This window comes from Gallus gallus, chromosome 5 (genome assembly GCF_016699485.2).
Source record: "Gallus gallus isolate bGalGal1 chromosome 5, bGalGal1.mat.broiler.GRCg7b, whole genome shotgun sequence".
Lineage (NCBI taxonomy): Eukaryota > Metazoa > Chordata > Aves > Galliformes > Phasianidae > Gallus > Gallus gallus.
This window is the reverse complement of record NC_052536.1, coordinates 43,997,713-44,017,329: the sequence shown is the minus strand read 5'-3', so window position 1 is coordinate 44,017,329 and position 19,617 is coordinate 43,997,713. Positions and strand designations below refer to the sequence as shown.

Sequence of the window (19,617 nt, the reverse complement as noted above, 5' to 3'; positions counted from 1 at the left end):
GAAACCTTAGCTGGTGAGCCAGTAAATTGCTGGTTGGATCAAAGGCATTAACTGTTTTTGTGGTACAAGCCCAACATACCTGTAGGTGAAAAGAGAACAGGAAGACTGAGTACACAAAAGTTCAGAAAAGCGACAGTTGTGGTCAGGAAATTAAGGGACTGGAAACCCAGCAGTAGGTGAAAAGATAATCTAACTCATGGCTCTCTGGTGGAAGAGGAAAAGTAGAAGGCAGTAATACTGAGAGCAGTTAGCACTGAGCAGTTTCTCAGTGTTACTAAGACTTCTCATCTCAGAACACAGAGTTTCTGCTGAGAACCACCCTATCTACTGACATTAAGTGTAAATACTTTGCTACCAGATAAATGTAGATAAGTTTATAGGAATCTCAGTATAGAGCAGCGGTAAATTGGGGAGCACTAAAGAGGGTCATTTTGATTTAGACTGTTGAGTGTGTTGTAAAGCTGAGGGTAAGGTGCACCTGCAAATGTCAGAGAAACAGTTGTTTATGCTGGGTGGTACGAAAGTGCTTATTCTTGAGTAAGGTATAATTTGCTAAAGTGAGGGAAAATTACTTTTAGACTGAACATAGTGAAATCCCTCAGGACACTGTGATGTGTGAAGTTACACAGACGTACAGTTTGTATGTTACGGTGGTAGAGTAGCACTAAATGTATCAGCAAAAAGGTTTAAATACTGCCTGAAAAAAAAGTTAGTGAGAAAAGAGTCTTGAACATTTGAGGGTGGGACAGATGCTAATGGATAAATTTAAGTTGTATCTTTGAGTATTTTTTACATATTTTCAGCTTACAGTGTGTATGGAGGTACAGAAGAAAACTCTTAGCTTTATCTAGCACTGTAAAGTTCTTTAGCATGGGTAACAGCCTCCACCCATTCAGTAACAGTTATTGTCACTGTGGTGAAGGAATACAAAACTCAGATAGCTTAGATGAGCAGCCTAGGGCTCTCCTTCAGAAGGAGGGATCTTGGAGCAGCGCAAGGTTAGTTTGCCAGACTGCCACTCCTTACTCCTGGAGCAGGAACCCGGCCAGGGAGAGGAGGTGTGGTCCAAAAGCTGAAGCATGCTGCTGGTTTCCTGCTATTGCAACCCCTTTGGGGAATCCCAAACCAGGCATGGGCTGGAGCAGCCTTGGATTTCTCATTTATTTCAAAGGCAGAGCGCAGCGACATATACTACACTTGTTGCCAGCAAATCACTAAGAATTGTATCTGGAGTTTAATCCAGAAGCAGATTGAAATTATTTTAATCAAAAGCAGAGCTGACTGCGATGGGACAGCCCATACTGATAGCTAACTGTTGGTTTCATGCAGTCTTCTCAAAAGACTATAGCATGCCAGCTTTAGGAAGAGGTATTCTTCCCCATGAAGAAGTTCTATTTCAAGCTGTAGTACAAAGCTGTTTTATATTATTCAGCCAGTAAGCTGCATTTTTGGGCCAAAATTCTAAGTGGAATAAGTAGGTTCTGAAGCTGATGAAGATGTCTGTCATCACAAGATATAAAATACCATCATGCACTGCTCCACTAAAATCTCAAGCTCGCTTCTAGAAGCTTGGGACATAAAACTGTTTCAGAAATGCATGATCCACTGATAGATCGTTCCCCCTCACCCAGAGAAGGCCTTGAAACGCTGAACTGAGCACTGTCTGCTGTATGTGATTAAGATAAGAAATACTGCAAATAGTAAAACTCTAATTGTGCTAAGAAGTTGCTAGGCATGGTCTGTGCTGAAGGTTGGGCCTTCTAAAGTTGCGAATAAAGGGAAAGTATTATGATAAAGGAAAAAATACGATTTAGCTTTTTGCTGGAGCAGGTCCACATGATGGGAAACTCAGAGTAAGAGGAGAAAATTGCTCCAGGAATAACCACAGACTTTAAATGTTCCAGCTGGTTGAGAACATTGCCTTTTTTGTTTATTTATTTACTTCATAAAAAAAAAAAACATATGAGAAGAACATGTTTTTTCAGGCCAGGCCACTTGGAATTGAACCATTTTGGCTTGAGAAAGTTCAATGTGAACACGCGTCTTTCTGAGCTTTCATGGGGTCTGCGAGAGCTGGTGGGACTTCCTTTGACATCTGTGATATGATCGGCCACACGTTCAGCCCTTGGCACTAGTTGGACATTTCTGAATTCTGGGCAAAGAGGCTGGACTAGCCTTGGAGCTTTGGGGACAAAAGCATTCAGATCTGTGTGTGTGAGTAGGGCGGTACATCCAATGAAATGGTTAATTTGCTCTCTGTAACTACCTGAAGGGAGGTTGTAGTGAGCTGGGGGTCGGCCTCTTCTCTCATGTGACTAGTGATAGGACTAGAGGGAATGGCTTCAAGCTGCGCCAGGGAAGGTTCAGGTTGGACGTTGGGAAATGCTACTTCTCTGGAAGGGTGTTCAGGCACTGGAATGGGCTGCCCAGAGAGGTGGTGGAGTCACCGACCCTGGAGGTGTTCAGGGAACGTTTGGACATTGTGTTGAGGGACATGGTTTAAGGAGAACTATTGGTGATGGGTGGCTGGTTGGACTGGGTGATCCTGTGGGTCTTTTCCAATCTTGGTGATTCTGTGATTTGGTGGGAGACCACCTTAACGGTTTCCAGTAATTTAAGCAGACTCACAAAACGTTGCCGAAGTGAACCACACTGATAACAAGGTTTACAACTAATCTGAGTGCAAGTAATCTGACATCAAAGTTAAATATGTTTATATTAAGATCAAATCAGAAGTTCTCTAGAATTTGCTGGAAGCAAAAGTTTGTGGAAAATGAACTCTGACTTCAGTAGATAGTCAAATTTGGATTTTTAGAGATAAAGCTTTTGTTGTAGTAAAAACAAAAAAGAATGTAGCACTGCATCCTGGTTAAATTAAGATGCTTGTCTGAAGGCATGAGTCTTCTCAGGATTCTGGTGTGGGTTTGCTTTGAGAAGGTAAGGCTGGAAAGGCAACATTACTTCTTGCTATCTTTAGCTGTCTAATGTGAGGTGTGAGGAAGCCAGATTCATTTCAAAAGTGCACGTGCACACGAATGGGCAAAATTTGCAATACAGGAAATTCTTTTTATACATAAGGGGAAGCATTATCACTGTGTAGATGGTCAATCACTGGAAGAGAGGCTCATAAAGCTTGTGGCTAAAGACTGTATCCTTGAAGAAATTGAAAACTTAGCTGGAGAGGGCCCTGAGCAGCCTGATTGAATTGCTCCTGCATTAAGAAGAGCCTTGGGCCAGACGGCTTCTTTTGGTCACCCTGATACGCCTTGAGCTATTCTGTGACTTCAGTGCTTGAAGTGCAGGAGCCTGTGTCTGATATTGGATGTAGCCTTTAGTTTATCTGTCCCTCAAACTCCCTTTGAGTTTTAGCATTGATTTAGAAGAGACTTTGAGCTCTAGTGCTGATTTTAAACTGCTGTATGATCTTTGAATGGAAGATGGTAGAGTGAAGTACAAGGAATAATCAGAAGGGAAGGGCTTTATTCTCAGCAAAGTGAATCCTTCATTTCACTGATTGCAAATTCAGTCAAGGCCATCCAGATCAGTACATTGGATTTGTAGCAAAATCAGTAGAGAGGAAGAATATCTGCCCCTATCTTCTTCAATTTATTGACTGACAGGTGGGGGTCAGGGCTCCTGCAAGTGTGAGGTAGTTTAAGGAGATGTTTCAGCCCCACATTTTGGCCTGCCTGGGAGTTTCACAGCCATCCAGGACCTGTCATGTTCCTGCTCAAACCTCGCAGTTCTTGGAACTAAACAAAACACAGCTCTCTGTCCCTAATGGCTGGGCACATCTGCTTTGAGCTCTTTTCCTGGGATTTCATACATGATGAAAGTTTCTGTTCTAGTTTGTTTTGAAGATAATTGAATGAGTTTAAAAACGGACAGGAAGAGGAAGGGAAAAAGCTCTTTCAGACGAAACATCTTTTTCTAGGGAGCCATGAACAGAGAGTAAGGAAGGCAGGAGAATTGCCAGTAGACATCCACATCACACACTAACCAGAGCAAACCAAACCTTCCATATCCACGCAGTTTTCACTTATCTGGGAAGAATTGCAACCCAGTTGGACGGCAGCAAATTTGGAACATTGCAAGGAAGAATTCCAAGCAAATGTGGCTCAATCATTATAAAACAGCCAAATCTGAGTCAAAGACAGTTACTTGAGCAGGGATTATAGGCATTTTCCAATGATCACCACTACAGAAATAAATAAATAGATTAATTGCTATGTATACACTCAAAGGGAACGTTGTCCAACATGCATAGCTCTTTGCTATTAACAGTAATGAGAACACAGCTGTCTGAGCTTGGAAGCCAGCATTTGCAAAGGATAATTCTCGAGGATTTTTATTCTCCACTGGCTTTTGTCCACTACCCAGTCTTTGCTTACAAAAGAGCCCAAAAGGCCCTAACATTTATACAAGAATTACCTCGGCTTTGCGGTACTTTTGAGATTGTTATAAAGCATGCTGTCACATGGACAGATTTGAAACTTGGATGAAATATGAAAAACAAACTTCTCCCCTGATAAGCTGCTCAACTTCCTTAGTGCCAATCACAACACTTTTTTTGTGGTCAATCACACCGTCTCCTAGAGCAGCTGGCAAGGGCTGCTGCCGTGGGCCAAGATGTGAAGCTCTCCCATCCCAAGTAGTTCACAACTTCAAACTGCCTGCACAGCTCATGTCTGAGTCTGGGCAGACAGCTGTGTGACTTGAGTCAGGTGTAATTGATGAGCTCTGCAGAGCTCCTATAGACAAGACAAAACCTCTCCGCTGCCCATGGGCACGTTCTGTTAGCGCTCGTTATATGGCCAGGTTATTTTCCGTGGTTTGGTCAGCTAAGTTCAGGGGGCAAAGTCTTTGTTTTCTCAAGAAAGACAAACCACAGTCTTTGTTATGTGTGCTTTTAACTCGAATAGGTTAAGTGACATGAGACAGTCTACAGCCACGTCACTTCCAGCAGGAGTCTTCTTGTGTTCCGAAGCCAAACTGCTTTGAATCCAGTCCATTTCCAAATGAGATGATGGTGATGATTGTTGAAGATTTGTGGGAGATCAGTTAGTGATCAATCTCTTATCACTATTCATGTTCCCCATAATGGAGATCCCTTGCATTTTCAGGTCTGCAATATTTAACTTTCACGGCTGCCTGCACAGCATGCTTGAGTGGTGGCTAAAGCTTCTGTCATGTTGTATGTCAGAAGAAGCTGCATTTTAATGGAAAAAACCAATCCTTTCAGTAACAGTTTCTGCCCCACAGGTGGAGATTTGCATCTCTTTGTTTTCATTGTGACTTTAATTTCTGACTCCATTTGGATGTATTTCTGCTATACTATAAGTAGGGCTGTTCTCTTTACTGGTTATTGTGGTATACTCACAGTCTCAGACCTCTTCAGCCTGCCAAAGCATTTGGAAAAGGAGCTCTTAATGACTCAGTTAAAATGTACGTTCAAGAAGTTCACTTATTAGAGGAAATGTAAACTGACCACCAATTGGCTAAACCAGCTGGCTGGACTATTTGTGCTAGTGATTTCTCAGAGCTCCCTGGGGAGTGCAAGCAGGAATAGCAGTTCTCTTCTTTTAGTTCTCTAATGCTCTATTCCCTAACAGAAAAGTCTTTAAAAGAATTTGTTGGAGGAGAAGCCAATAGCATTTTATAGATATGTTTAAAAGCTTTATAAATAGTGTTTTAAACTCCTGTACTTGTAGTATATTCCTTCCGACATGGTCTTTTAAAACTATCTGAGAGAGTGACAGAAAAAAAATATACAATTTAGCCATAGAAAAAAATCACCTCTTCAGTGTTAATGGTTTGACTTCTGTGAAATTTTGCAAGCCTTCTCCAGAGGTTCTTCTATGAGACTATTTCAAGGAATGCAGTAAAAGGATGACTGCAAGGTCCTTTTGCTAGAAGTACGTCTTCACGTCTCGGTCGCCTGCGTATTTGCTGGCTCTGACTGCGTGCCTTTTTCTCTTCCATTGCAATACCAAGTGTCACTTACATAACCTCCCAGCAGCTGGGATTATTCTCAGTAAATGCTCTCACCACCATATGAGCAGATCTCAGTGCAGCAGATGATGGTAAGAAATAGGTCATTCTGAGAAAGGGATAATACAACGGTAACATTCCATTTATACAGCTGAAAAAGATGTTTGCTGCCAATGAAGATGAAACCACTGATGTGAGCAGCAGCTGCTTCGTACCTCCTAATTCAGCAGGTTCAGTGTAGCCATTGGAACTGAAATGCTAATAATTCTTGACCTTGCTCCTGCAGGGTACTCAGGTCACTCTGGTTCTGCTGTACCACAGCTACTTGGAATAGCATTAAGTGCAATATGGAGATAACTGAGATTCCCAAATAACATGCATTGACCATGGATTTCATTAGTTGGGCAGAACGTTGATTGGGAAATCATGGATATGGAGAACACAGTTATACCCCAATCCATGGGCTTCTCATGTTTAAGCAAAGCTCTTGACTGGAAGTACTAGTTTTACTTATTTCCAATTCCTAAATTAACATGCAGACTGTGCTTTCATGCAGAGTTATTCATGGGAACAATCCATGCAGCCAGCTGTGATCTTAGAAATTGCTGAGAGTGAGGAGCTATGATCGTGCAAGGTGATGCCGAGATTGAATCATGCACAGCACTTTCCTGAGCAAAAGAGAAAGATGCTGCCATGCCTCCGTCCCCTTGCTATATACTTTATATGAATTGCTCTCCTACAGACTTCAGTCACAAAAACAGGACTAGAAATGTGCTCAGAGAGTAAAGTCCTTTCACAGTTAAACTGATGTTTATTATCTTTGAGCAACATTAAAAGTGTGCTAGCTACGGAAATGCTCCAATAGCTGGCAGGAGATCTAGAACCTGTGACACATGTTGAGCAATTTTCATACCAGGCAGGAGTACACATTTGTGGCTCACTTTAGTATCCCCTTCCAGACTGACCATCTATGTGAAAAAGCACTTTAATCCTTCTTTAGAAGTCAAACGTTAATAACAATTAATAAGTAACATAAATGCATGTGGGATGCAAATAGAAAATTAATTCAACAATCTACGTCCAGTCCTCAGACACTGAAGTATGCAATTAAACAGGTGTTTGGGGAGTTGATCTTGGATCATGTCCAAACTCAGCAGGGTCAGTTGTCCTTGGAAAAAGCCACTGACCCCACACAGCAGCAGTTTGAATTTGGCTCCGGTCTGCACTTTAGGAATGTGGCATTGTTATTTTTTCCCTTTTCTTATCAAATATAATTATCTTGAGAAAAAAAAAACTTTTGAGAAAACATGTGATTTCACCGAGTAAAAATCTACTACTGAGGAAATTATTTCTCAGTGTCCAAATAAGGAGTGGGGGAGAAGTTTGGGGAAAGTTCTCTGTTCCAAGTAATTTTGGAACTGAAACCCACTTTACTGAGCTCGGATGTTTAGTCCTGGCCTGTAATTACTCCTACAAAACACAGGCATCCAATCTTTGTATTATTTTAAAAAGGAGCCCTGAGGGTCATAAATGACTGAATGAGCTTCAGTGTTTCAGCAGACAGAGATTCTGGATTGAGCTCACAGACTTGAGTCTCTCTGCAAGAAATTCGTGTCTCAGTAGTATGAACTCCTGGGGTTGTGTTGGTGTTGGTACACTGGCAGGGCTAAAACAAAAACGGAATGAAATAAGGAAGTATGGCCCCCAAAACAACAATATCTCCTGGTAGAAGGTGAAGAAAACCTTCCATCAGAAAGTTCTCTGCAAGATCTGTGCTCTTACAGTTGTTCAGCCTTACTGCATTGAACCCTACGGTGCTAACTGCTCTCAAATAATTGTGATGGTAAAAACTTGTCCACTTTTGCTAATGGTTGGTCAAAAGGATGACCATAGCTACCACTGTGACCCACAGAAATTTGTGGCATTATTATCAGAATTCATTACTTAAGAAAGGAAGTCATGCATGCTAAATATGTTCCAAATAGAACAAAATGTAACAGTCCATCTGTGAAACAGTGCACATTGCCAAAAGCATATCGTCTTGGAAATCTTCTGTCCACATTGGCTTGCCTCTTGAATACAGTGTCCAAGCGAAGTTTCTATTCTAATCACCAAAGTCTCCAATAATGTAGTTCTATCTCAATGGTAAGTCCGTGTCCCTTTGTGATAGCTCTCTGCTAGGGGCATTAGCACCTTGCCAGTCAGCACGGAAAGGGACAGTCACAAAGAGAGTGCATCAGTTACGGCACCATGAGCAGGGACCTCACCTGTGGAGAGATAAGTGTACTTACTGCCCACCGCTTTCAGCACAGGTGGATGGATAAGGTCTTACTGGTTCCTGTAGTGGGAGGTGCAGATCATTTTCTGGAACAGACTGCCCAGGGAGGTGGTAGACTCACCATCCCTGAAAGCGTTCAAGAAAAAGGTAGGTGTGGCACTGAGTGATGAGGTTCAGTGGGCATGGTGGTGATGGGTTGACAGTTGGACTAGATGATCTTAGTCGTCTTTTCCAACCTTAAAGATTCTATAATTCTTGGGATGGAGCTTCTTCAGTAAGCTGTGAGCTTTCCAGTCAGGTCTGTTTTCTCTGTTGCGTAGGATGTAACCACGTGCTGGAAAATTCCAAAATAAAAGTCATCGATATATTTTACCTTTTTTTCTTTTGAAAGTATTGATTTGTCAATAACGTCTTTTCCTGCAGGATTCTGATGCTGTTGTGTCTGAACTGATTAGCTAATTTTTAGGGTGTTGTTTTGGCCGGAAACATATCTTTAGGACTTTGTTGTCTGCTGTATTCTTTAATGCTTTAAATCCTGTTTATGCACAAAATTCTGTTTTTCTGAGGACAAGAAAGGCAAACAGTGTCTTTGCCTACAATTTTTGAACCTCGTTTTCCAGAGAGCCAATGTCCTATACACCTCTGCTCCTTCTCTTCTTTCCTCCTGGCTTTCTCCTCTGGTTTTCCACCTGCTCAACCTACTTAGCTTGCCAAACAATCTCCTAGTTCCTTTGTGTCCAGTTCTACTAAGCGGCAGTTTAGTCATCTGTGGGCAATTTGATTCAACAAATTACCAGGGGTGATAACTTGCATTCTTTCTCTTGCTTCATGCTTTATAATGATGTAATCGTTCTATGTGTCCTGAAAGAAAGGTGATTGGTGTGCTCAGCATCTTGAGGCTGATGACTTAATGTCTTCTGACATAAGAAAGTTATCAACTGTTTCTGAGTTTTCAGTACTTTTTCCTACAGTTGCTACAAACACTACAGGTATAATATCTGTCACTAAAAATTAAATTTATTAATGAAATTGCAAATTAAAATTTCGATGAAAAGTTGAACATGGGTAATTTTAAAAGTGAGAAATAATGAAGTTATTTTTTAAAATACCTTTTTAAAATAGATTAATAAATGGAGCATTATCTTGCTATGAGACAGGCTTTTGTGACTTGGAAGTACTCTTTGGAGATTTCCTGTTCTCTTTGCAATACCTCTATTTGAAGTGCTGACACCAGAAATGTATTTCAGTAATTATTTTACTAATGCAGTATACAGTGGTAAGAACAATTTCCTGTGTCTACTCAACATTCTCATGTTTATGTTTGTACTTGCAGTGCTGTGTCAAGAAAAGTTCATGTTCAAATGATTATCTTTAATGACTCCAGAGTTATTTTCATTACTAACATTTTTTAGTCTTGATATGACCTTGCATTTGTCTGCCTTGAAATGAACTTTCAAATGTACCCACCATATCTAGAAAATTATCTTTACTGTTCCCTTTTTTAGTTCTTAACTCCACCAACTTGTGATCCTCTGCATTTTATCCGAACTGTGGAAAAAATTGGACCAAAACCAGATCTTCAATATCTTGTAGACGCTCACATTATGATTCTACCCTTATGATTCTCTCTTGAGTTTTCTAGTCTTCTAGTTTTAGCCTCCTTCGTATGGCCAGCATTGAACATGTCTGGTTTTAATTCAGCAGGCTGATGTATTGTTTTACTTTTTATGCTGTGATTTCTTGTGATGTTATTGAGTCAGTATAAAAGGTCACTGTGTGCTAGCCTCCCTGGTGAAATGTGGTAGTATCTTGCAGTTTGATATCTAGGTTTTCTTTCCAACTGCCATGTTTTTCATATGTATGGCTTTAAACTTATTTTTATAGTTATTTATTTCCAGACAATGAATTAAATATTTCTTTAATTGTTCTATGATATGGCTAAATTCAAAAGAATCTCTGAAGATTACTGCTAGCTTTTACAGATTATAAAACACAAAGCTAGTAATTTGCATGGTAAACACAATTAGTTCATTTATTTATTTTGACACTGTAAATGATATCTATCCAGTCACTAGGCATCTTGCAATCCATTAAAAATACAATCTGTACCAATAAAAACAAAGCATCAACATATCACATCCCACAAAAAAAAAAAAAAAACAGCCAGTCAACCAGAAATGTAAAAAACACACTCTCCACCCTCCCAGTCCCTAAAGGAACCCCCAATGCCTCAGCCATCTCACCTCTGTCCAAATGTCAAGTAAACAAAACATCTCATGCTGGGGTTGCTAGACCAAACCACCAACATAAATTCTTCAGATGGACATTCTGAGCTAAGAAAGAGGGATGAATGTTGGTGAATGATGCAATATTTGAGCTCAGGCTCTTGCAGCAAGAGCATTTTGATGAGTGTGTGTAGAGATTCCTCCTACCTGTTCTCCCATTCAGTCAGTAAACCAAAGATCTTTAAAACTCACAGGTTTGAGTCATGGTGCTCAGTGTTTGTTCTGGATGGTATTTTGTAGAGGAAGAGATCCATGGTTTGGATGGGCTGTGTGGTTGCTCTCAGTATTCAGTTGGGACGTAACAATGCAAACTGTTCCCACTTCAGGTCAAATTTTAATTTCAGTCTGGACTTCTGCCTTAGCTGTGGGAGCAGTAATACCAATGAAACAACAACTAGAAGGTCAGATGAGAGAATATAGCTGACTGCTAATTTGATAGCATACAACAGCATAACCAAGAGCCAAGTCAGGACCAGAGTTGGCTAGTTTTCTCTCCAGATGATATAACTTCTTTTTCCCTCCCTGTTGAATGTCTAATTTTGATTTTATTAACCACACCAATTTTTCGCATTGTAAATGGTCTGAGCAAGACACAGAGTCCCAGCTTGAGTATTCTCCAAGAGGATACCTAATGGTTAACAAATTGGTGCACTGACATTTTTCTCACAGTGCAGATATCAGCTTTCACTTGTGAGCCGACGCAATGTAAATAGTTCCCAAAACTATTGACCTGGTTGCATTGGCTGGGCCTGTCAGAGCTTAATGGCACATCACTGTAAGGAGCAATCTTAGACAAAGACAGAGATGTGTAATATAGAACCATTGTATGCATTCAGGATGAGGCAAAAGGATTTCAGTAAGATACCAGTAATGCTGTTTATACCTACTGCATAAAACTTTATTAATGAAGTCAGTGAAGTATTTCCCCTCAATGAGGAGAAACAAGGCATTTTGAAAGGGAAACTTCAGGCTGATCAGGTTTTCCTGAGGTAGCAGAAACTCCACAGGTATCCTCTATTGTAAAAATTTTGCATTCAAATGGAAATGCATCTCCAAGACCATTGTGGAAGGTGAAGACTGGGACTAAGCAAGGAATCAAATCACAGTGACAAAAGCTAGTTGAAGGTTGGAAGGGACCTATGGACGTCATCTGGTCTAGCATGCTCATGCATGGCCACCTAGAGCCTCTTGCACAGAAATGTTTCCAGAAGGCTTCTGAGTATTTCTGAGGAGGGAGGGAAAAAAAAGAGTGATGACTTGCTTCTCCTGAGTGACTATTGCTCATGCAACCACTACAAAGATGGCTTTAGGAACAAAACTGATTGTACAGCCACCCATTGCTTTCTCTGCAAGCAAAATGCACCACAGCCAAGTGGTGGATCTGCAGTCTTCAATACATGGCAGTAAGACCATGAGCCCCATTGTGTCTCAACTGGGTTTCACCTGTTAGTAACACTGGAAGCAGTGAACATGGAAAATTAAATTCTCTTCTTATTTTTAAGTTCAGAGAGGCTAGAAACAGCAGGGTTGGATAGATCCCAAGAGCCCACTCTTTAAACAATAAGTAAGCATGACAAATAGAAAGTTTTTTCATTTAGAAAACATTAATGTGATTCTTACGAAATTTATGGTTAGATAATATCTGTGTTCAAATAGTACCAATTATGTGTGATATGCTGTATGAAGGGAGGATCCAGAATTTTAGCCCAATCATAGAAGCAATAGATGAACTGCATAACATATTTATGTATCCTTATAGTCTAGACTTCTTATCTTACTGCTTTCCCACTTCCCCCACCATTTTGCCAGCCTTTCCTCTAGCCAATAAAGACGTGGGAACAGATTTCTGACATAGTTAATTACCTCTAACTGTGCCACTCTTGTTATCTTAGCAGCTTTAACTCACCATAAATTGCTGACACAGATTTTTGCAAGATAAGAACTCCAGACTCTCTGCATTTGTGTAGTATGTAGGTATTTATTTATATATCAGAACATGTTAGATATGCTGCTGTGGTAGACTGGATCAGTTATTTTGTGTTTGCTAGGATTTTACAGCTCACTTAGTTATAATTCCTGCCCTCTTCTGCCTGTTCCAGCCCAATGCATTTGTGAGATATTCTCAATCATGACCCAACAAAAGTTTGGGTTAATGAGAGTCAGGGAGTGATAAAGGGAGTAACATCGCTCAGATGACATCGGACTTCAGCAAAGGCCAGTGCATGGTATGCTGGAATAAAAATTAGTTGAGATATCAATAAATAAAACACAGAAATCTGACTTGGCTGAAAAAATGACACAATTTATCTTGTGATATTTCAACTTCTGACATGTAGAGACAAACCCAATGCCAGAAATATCAGGGAAAAGACTGAGCAAGGAAGAATTCAAATTGAACTTATGACTCTGAAAGGCATTTTTAATCAGTTAGGTTCCAGTGTCCTGGCTTATATAAATGTAGGAATGTTATTCACCTCCTCTGCAAAAAAAAAAAAAAAAAAAGTAGAAAAAAAAGGCCCACAACAAAGCACCCTAAGGGGTTGTAATAAAAAGCCAAATACATTAAAAACAATAGGGACGGTAAAAAAAAAAAATAATAATAAATAGTTCTATTTTCAGGAAATTGATTCTAGAGAAGTATACATTTTTTTCTCAGGTAAAGGTTGATATCGGTTGAACTTTCTGTCTGAAAATTTGCAGTGAGATATTATATATGTGTTGGTGGAGGTAGGAAGTAATATTTTGTATACGCCTCAATAATATGAGCCTCATGATGGTTGTGTTTGTGTGTCTCTCGAGCCTCTGCTCAGCTCTTGCTGTGCAGTTGAGTTACATAGCCCTTGCAGCAGCCATTGCCCAGGGCTGAACACTGTCCCAAAGCATGGAAATCCCAGTGCAGTGAAAAAACAAATGTGGAAGTAATGAAAAGCATGCCCTTCCTGAGGCTCTCTGTGACACACTGGGTCATCTGCAGAAGGGAGAGATTTGATGGGCACACTTAGTTCTCGCTGCCCTCTCACATTTATTTTTATGAATTTACTTCATGTTACAGTCATTCTCTCTGGTTCACTGCACATTGTGTCCACACACAGACCTGGTGTACACACTACAACTCCCTGCACAGTTTGACAAACCTTTTGTTCCCATTTCTATTATTAATTGCTGTATTTCTGTGTTGCAGATATTGATGAATGTGCTTCCGATTCTCACCAGTGTAACCCCACCCAAATCTGCATCAATACTGAGGGGGGATATACCTGTTCCTGCACTGAAGGCTACTGGCTGCTAGAAGGCCAGTGTTTAGGTAAAGACCTCTTGCCTTATGAGATTTGCATATCTATGTTTGTATATCTGTACCTGTGAATGGCTGAACTAATTGCACTGAGTGTCTTTGTCAAGTATGGAGTTAAGGCTATGGCTGTGCAGAAATCTTTCATCTTTGCAAGTGCCAGCAGTACGCTTGGCACAGGGATTCCCTGATGGAACAAAATGTAGACATAAGTGCCATATGACAGCAGCTATGTCACACATGGGATTTTTATATTCCCTTTTGTAACAGCCATGTAAGAGGACGTATACAAAAAGACTTCTTCCCAAACAGGCATGTCCTTTTCACACAGTTACAGTCCAGACCAGAAGGGATAACTATTCAATACAAAGACACAAGCTCGTAAATCCCTATATTCAACCAACTTTTCGGGGGGAGAATAGAAAATATAACTGGAATGGGTGCAGTTTCTGCAGCTTGCAAGCAGTTTTATTTTGATTTTATTATTTTTCTTGCAGCAATGTCCTGTCTATCCTTTTAGCTCAGCCTTGCTGAAAAAACATCCTTCCATCCAGCACAGGAAAGCTTTCCACTCTCCCCAGACCTGCATGCTGTCTGACATGTCTATGGGATGATGAAGGAGATGCTGATGTTAGGTACAGCTCTCCAAGGGAGATAGGACACAACAGCTTTTTTAACATTTGCTCTATAACTTTTTTCCCTGGGCGTGGGCTGTTTGCCTTCCAGCTCTCCAGAGTTGGCCCATTCTGTCACAACACCTCAGCTGGAAGAAGAATGGGGTTTCCCTGCCCATTCAGTTCTGGAGCTTCTCCAGGTGTTTTCCAAATTTCTCCTCCCAAGCACCAGTTCTAGTGCAGGTCTGTCATGCAGCTGCTTTTCTAACTACTGCAAGCTGCTGCTGCCTAACTCACCTGGCAGGCATGGGGAGGCTAACTGGGACAGAGCTGATCCTCAGCTAAATGGGGGTCTGCACAGCTGCGGCCTCGTCGGGGAATCAGTGTCATGGAATGAAGGGAAATGAAGTCTCCAAGCCTCCTGCTCCCTCATGTCTGGTAATTCCTGCTGGGGGCGGGGGAGTGGAAAATAATAGAATCATAGAATGCATGCTGAAATGTGTTATTAAATAAATAAAACAGGCTGACCAGAATGTCAGAAAGGAGCCATTCTGCCAGGTTAGAGCAGGTATATGTGGTGCGAAAGGGGTGAGAGAGGGCAGGGAGGAGGATTTTGCTCTGTGTCGTCTGTTGTGTTAACAATTTACTTCTCCAAGTTACAGCCCAAACTTAAGGACTGTGTGCATCATTCAGGACTTGGACATAGATCTAAAGTGCTTTGCTGCTTGATGGATATACCAGAGAGCTGAAGTGACTGCTTTGCTGAACTGATTGGAGAATCTGCTTATGCTATTTAAAATAAGCAATAACGTTCTACTGTTGCCCACTTGATGTATGCATAGGGTGGATTATTTCAAGGCAATGCAAAGAGCTAGAAGCAAGTTTTGTTTAGAATCCTTTTTTTTTTTCCCTTCCCAAAAGCTTGTTTTTCATACTTCCCATTGGGCTTGAAGAAGTGATTCTTGCTGTCATAAGGCAGTAAAAGCCATTCATTTAATGCAATCAGAGGACTGGCTTGAGTTTTTAGAGGCAGATTCTTAGGCAATACTCTTAGTATACCACACTTAGAATAAGCTACACTGCTGTCTACTGTAATAATCCCAGTAATGTTTACACAGCAAGAGGCAGTACAGTAAAGTCCACAAGAACCACCCACAAGAAGCCCTGTAAAAGTTCTTCTTCCTAAAATTGCAATGCTCTCAAGAGAACAGTTCCACAAAATCCAGTGCTTGTATTTAAAGTAATGCAATGTGTCAGTGAAATGAGATATTAATTTACTTAAAACCAATGTTACTTTTTGCAGAGTTTGGGCCAAGTCTAGTGCTGTTGTACATACCATAGCTGACCCTGGCCTTTGGGTTATCCTGCTGTTTGAAATGCAGTGGGAAATAAAAGCTAGTGAGGGTAAAACCAAGTGTCAACGTCCTTGTTATTTTACACAGTGAGAGTATTTCCAAAGCTTTGATATTTTCAGCATGCCTTCACAAGACGTTCTGTGGCAAAACTGTGCCACTGAAGCCAACAGCATAAAGCTGAATTACAGGATGTAGCTACTTATACATCAGATTCAAAATGCTGTTGTTTTTATAGTATTACCACATTGTGTAAGAGTTCAAGTCATTCAAGAATTCATTTTCCTAAAACAGTCTTAATAAATTGCACCAGAACAGGAAGCATTTAGCTAACAAATAATGAGCTGCTGGAATTCATGTAGATGTAACTGTATGCGTGAGAACCATAGGGAAAATACTGTCATTTTGATTTTCTTGTGCATTGGAATGCGTGGTGAGGGTCACTCTACCAAAACCTGTGCCTTTGCTCACAGAACTTTACTCACTAAACTTTATTTACAGCAAACTGTAAATAAATATTACACTTGGTTGGCCTTCCTAGCTTAGCATTTCACTGATTGAATGCTCTTATTTCCTACTCAATTGAGAGTCTTAGGAATGGACATTTAAAACTGTGCCTTCTTGTGTGAGTCCTTCAGATGGCAGGATTGTCACTTTTCCAACTTATCCGCAGCCTTTTACATAATTACAGTTTTTTCACACACGGTTCCATTTTCAAATTGGGAAACAAATCACGTGCTCTTTCAATAAAACAATCTCCCATGGTCGTACTTACAGAAGGCATTTATAAAGAGAGGATCTTCCAGTACCTGCTTTGTCCTCCGCTTTCATTACGATGGCCCTAGAGATTAGCAGTGATGGGTGCTGAATGAGGGGCAAGACTTGCTCTAATCTTATTTTAATCGCCCCCAAGAGGAATCTGAACAGGAATTTGATGTTTAGAACATCACTGGGAGGCTAAAAAGCTGCAAAGCTTTGAGAGCAGCCACTAAAAAAATCTCCATAAATCAAAAGCCAATTGATATAAAGGGAATGTAAAGCCTTGAAAGTGACAGCTACTACAGTTCCTAGGCCAGGAACAAAATTCTCCTAGCACTTCCATCACACATAATTTACAGCATTTTCTTTGACTTGTAACAGTTGATTGCATGTATTTCTAGTGCTTTATTTAAGCCCTATTTCATTTTGGCAGCAAATTTATTGTTTACATTTTTGATCTTGTAATTTCTCTCATAAAGATTCATATAAAATGCAAATGTGACTGTTGAAAAACAATTCTTCAGAGAACATCCTGTCTGGAATAAAAAAAGGAGTGTTTAGTAAGAAATACCTGCTTTTTTTGTGAGTAGCTTTGGTATACGTGGAAATAAAACGTTCTTCTCCCTTGATTCTGACAAAGCTTTGCTGCAGGGCTGTCTGTGCTTGTGTTGATGGGCAGTACCAGCTGTCAGGTGGACTTCCAGGTAATGCCTATAGGGGCTGACTCTGGGCCTTCTGATGACATAGCATTGAGCTCAACATTACAGCAATGGCAGTTGTTTCATAGGATCTGCTGTCAGATGTGGAGAAAAATGCAGTGCTGCATTCTTTCAAGCAAAAATTCATTTTAACTGTAATTCAGTCTGAACACCTGAAAGTTTGGCTGTTAGATCTGTAACCACCACGCTGTGTTACTTCTCTGTTGTTGGTGCCATTGATTCAGTGTGTTTGGTGCTTTGTATTTGCATGTGGAAACGCCGACCACTCTGCTTTTCTTCTTTCCCATTCATAGATATAGATGAGTGCCGTTACGGCTACTGCCAGCAGCTGTGTGCCAATGTGCCTGGTTCCTACTCCTGTACGTGCAACCCAGGCTTTACCCTTAACGATGATGGAAGATCGTGCCAAGGTACTGTGCATTCTTATCCATGACTGAAATCTTTGGTCCCAACCAGCAACGCAGTTAAAATGTGCTTAGTTCTTAGCATACAAGTAACCGTCCCAGCATTGCTTTGAAAATGTTGATAGGTTTCATTGTCTTCCTTTAGATGTGAATGAATGCACGGGAGAAAACCCTTGCTCTCAGACTTGTGTCAATACCTATGGCTCTTTTCTCTGCCGCTGTGAACCTGGCTATGAACTGGAAGCTGACGGAGTTAACTGCAGTGGTAACTGTCTTCAGTTATTTATTGTTTTGCTTTCTTTAATTCTATTATGCTCTCTTTTTCCAGTGTACTGTTTTGTATATGCAGTCTTCTGCTTTGGTCTATGATTAGCAGCAGGATAACTGCAACTAATGTGATCTTCCTTCCAGTTACAGTACGCAGCAAATACCAAGAAAAGCACAGTGGAGGAAGGCTGCAAAAGGTTGTAAAGAACTAAGCTAAATATTGAAAAGATTGAACAGCAGAACATAAGGAAATGGTTTCCAATGCTGAATGGGAATTTTACTAAAGCAAGTAAAACAGGGGCAGTCCTAGAACATTCTTCCACAATTAAAGAAATACTCGTGCATAAAGCACTTTTCCATTTGTCTGTTGAATGCATGTATTCTTTTTGCTTTTAGGATTTCACACTGCTGCCTAAACCTTCCCTCTTTTCCCCTGTGTGGCTCTGTCTGCACTTCAGAAATAATGTACCATTTCTTAGCAGTTATTGCTGATCCATTCAGCTCATAGCAGATGAAACTGCATATGTCACTCTACTTTTTCCTCTCTTGTTTTTGTTTTTATTTTATTGCTTTATTTTACTTGAAGATGAAATATATTTCTGTGCTTAATGTTCCCGCAGCTTGATAAAATTAGAGAATCCAGCCAATATTGTACAATCCAGCCAATGCTGGAAAATACTTGTTTTTTAATTTACAGTAAACAGATGTAACATGCTGTTTCTGAGAGAGAAGACGTGATATGCAATATGTGTACAGATGAGAGTTCCCAAAGCTATTCTTTCATGCAAATCTCCTTATTCTGAGAGGAGGTACTGAGACCCAAATCTCTTAAGGGTCACATTATATATAATTATATATATACATAGTTACATTTATTATATCTACTATATATATATATATAAAATATAGTTGCATATGTTATATATTTTATATAGATATATATATATTTTATATATATATATATATTTAATATATATTTAGAGCTGAAGCACCTAACTTAAGACTTCTGCTTTCTAGTGAAATTTTTTCTTTTAAGTTAGACTCCCGTGCCCTTGTTCATGCTCCTGAGCTATCTGGGGGTCTAAACCTAACCCTAACCTTGTGCCACAAAAACATTGCCAGAACAAAATATCAGCAGTAAAGGTTGCGCTTGAACTTCATTCATGGCTGAGAGTTAAGTCAGCAAAAACGATTTTCCACCACTCAGAGCAGAAAACCTTCCTTTGACCCTTCTATGCCAGAAAACACTTGTCACAAGCAGGTCATATTCCTCTGGATGAGCTTCCTTCACCTCACAAGCAATTGCTAGATATCACTGAGGCTCACTAAGGAAATGGTCCCAGTGAGTACAGTTGGCAGCACTGCAGAAGGGTTTAGAAATAGCAAAGGTATCTGCCCTGGGTCACTCATAAACAGAAACATGGCCCTTGTGCCTTTATCTCTAGCATTTGACAGCAGCTGAGCACAGGTTCTCTGAAACTGATGGTGCTGGTAGGCTGTGCTAGGAGGCCTAGAGGGCTGGGCAATATGTCTGTCTCCTTCATGGAGGCAGCCCCTGGTCCATGTTTTGTCAGGAAAGTGATTTTTTCAGATAACTTGCTGAAGCAGGTGACCCAACAACAGGAGCGTGCAGGTGTAGAGTTCCCTTCATCTCTTGAT

At 40.4% G+C, this 19,617-nt stretch overlaps 1 protein-coding gene across 1 annotated transcript in view; it reads left to right on the top strand.

Moving 5' to 3' along the window:
* FBLN5 (fibulin 5) overlaps positions 1-19,617 on the top strand; it is a 46,039-nt gene that overhangs the window by 14,282 nt on the left and 12,140 nt on the right. Inside the window, exons 5-7 of the mRNA NM_001277474.2 lie at positions 13,736-13,858; positions 17,581-17,697; positions 17,837-17,956. Of these exons, the coding sequence (NP_001264403.1) occupies positions 13,736-13,858; positions 17,581-17,697; positions 17,837-17,956 (360 nt within the window). The remainder of the gene's footprint in view (positions 1-13,735; positions 13,859-17,580; positions 17,698-17,836; positions 17,957-19,617) is intronic.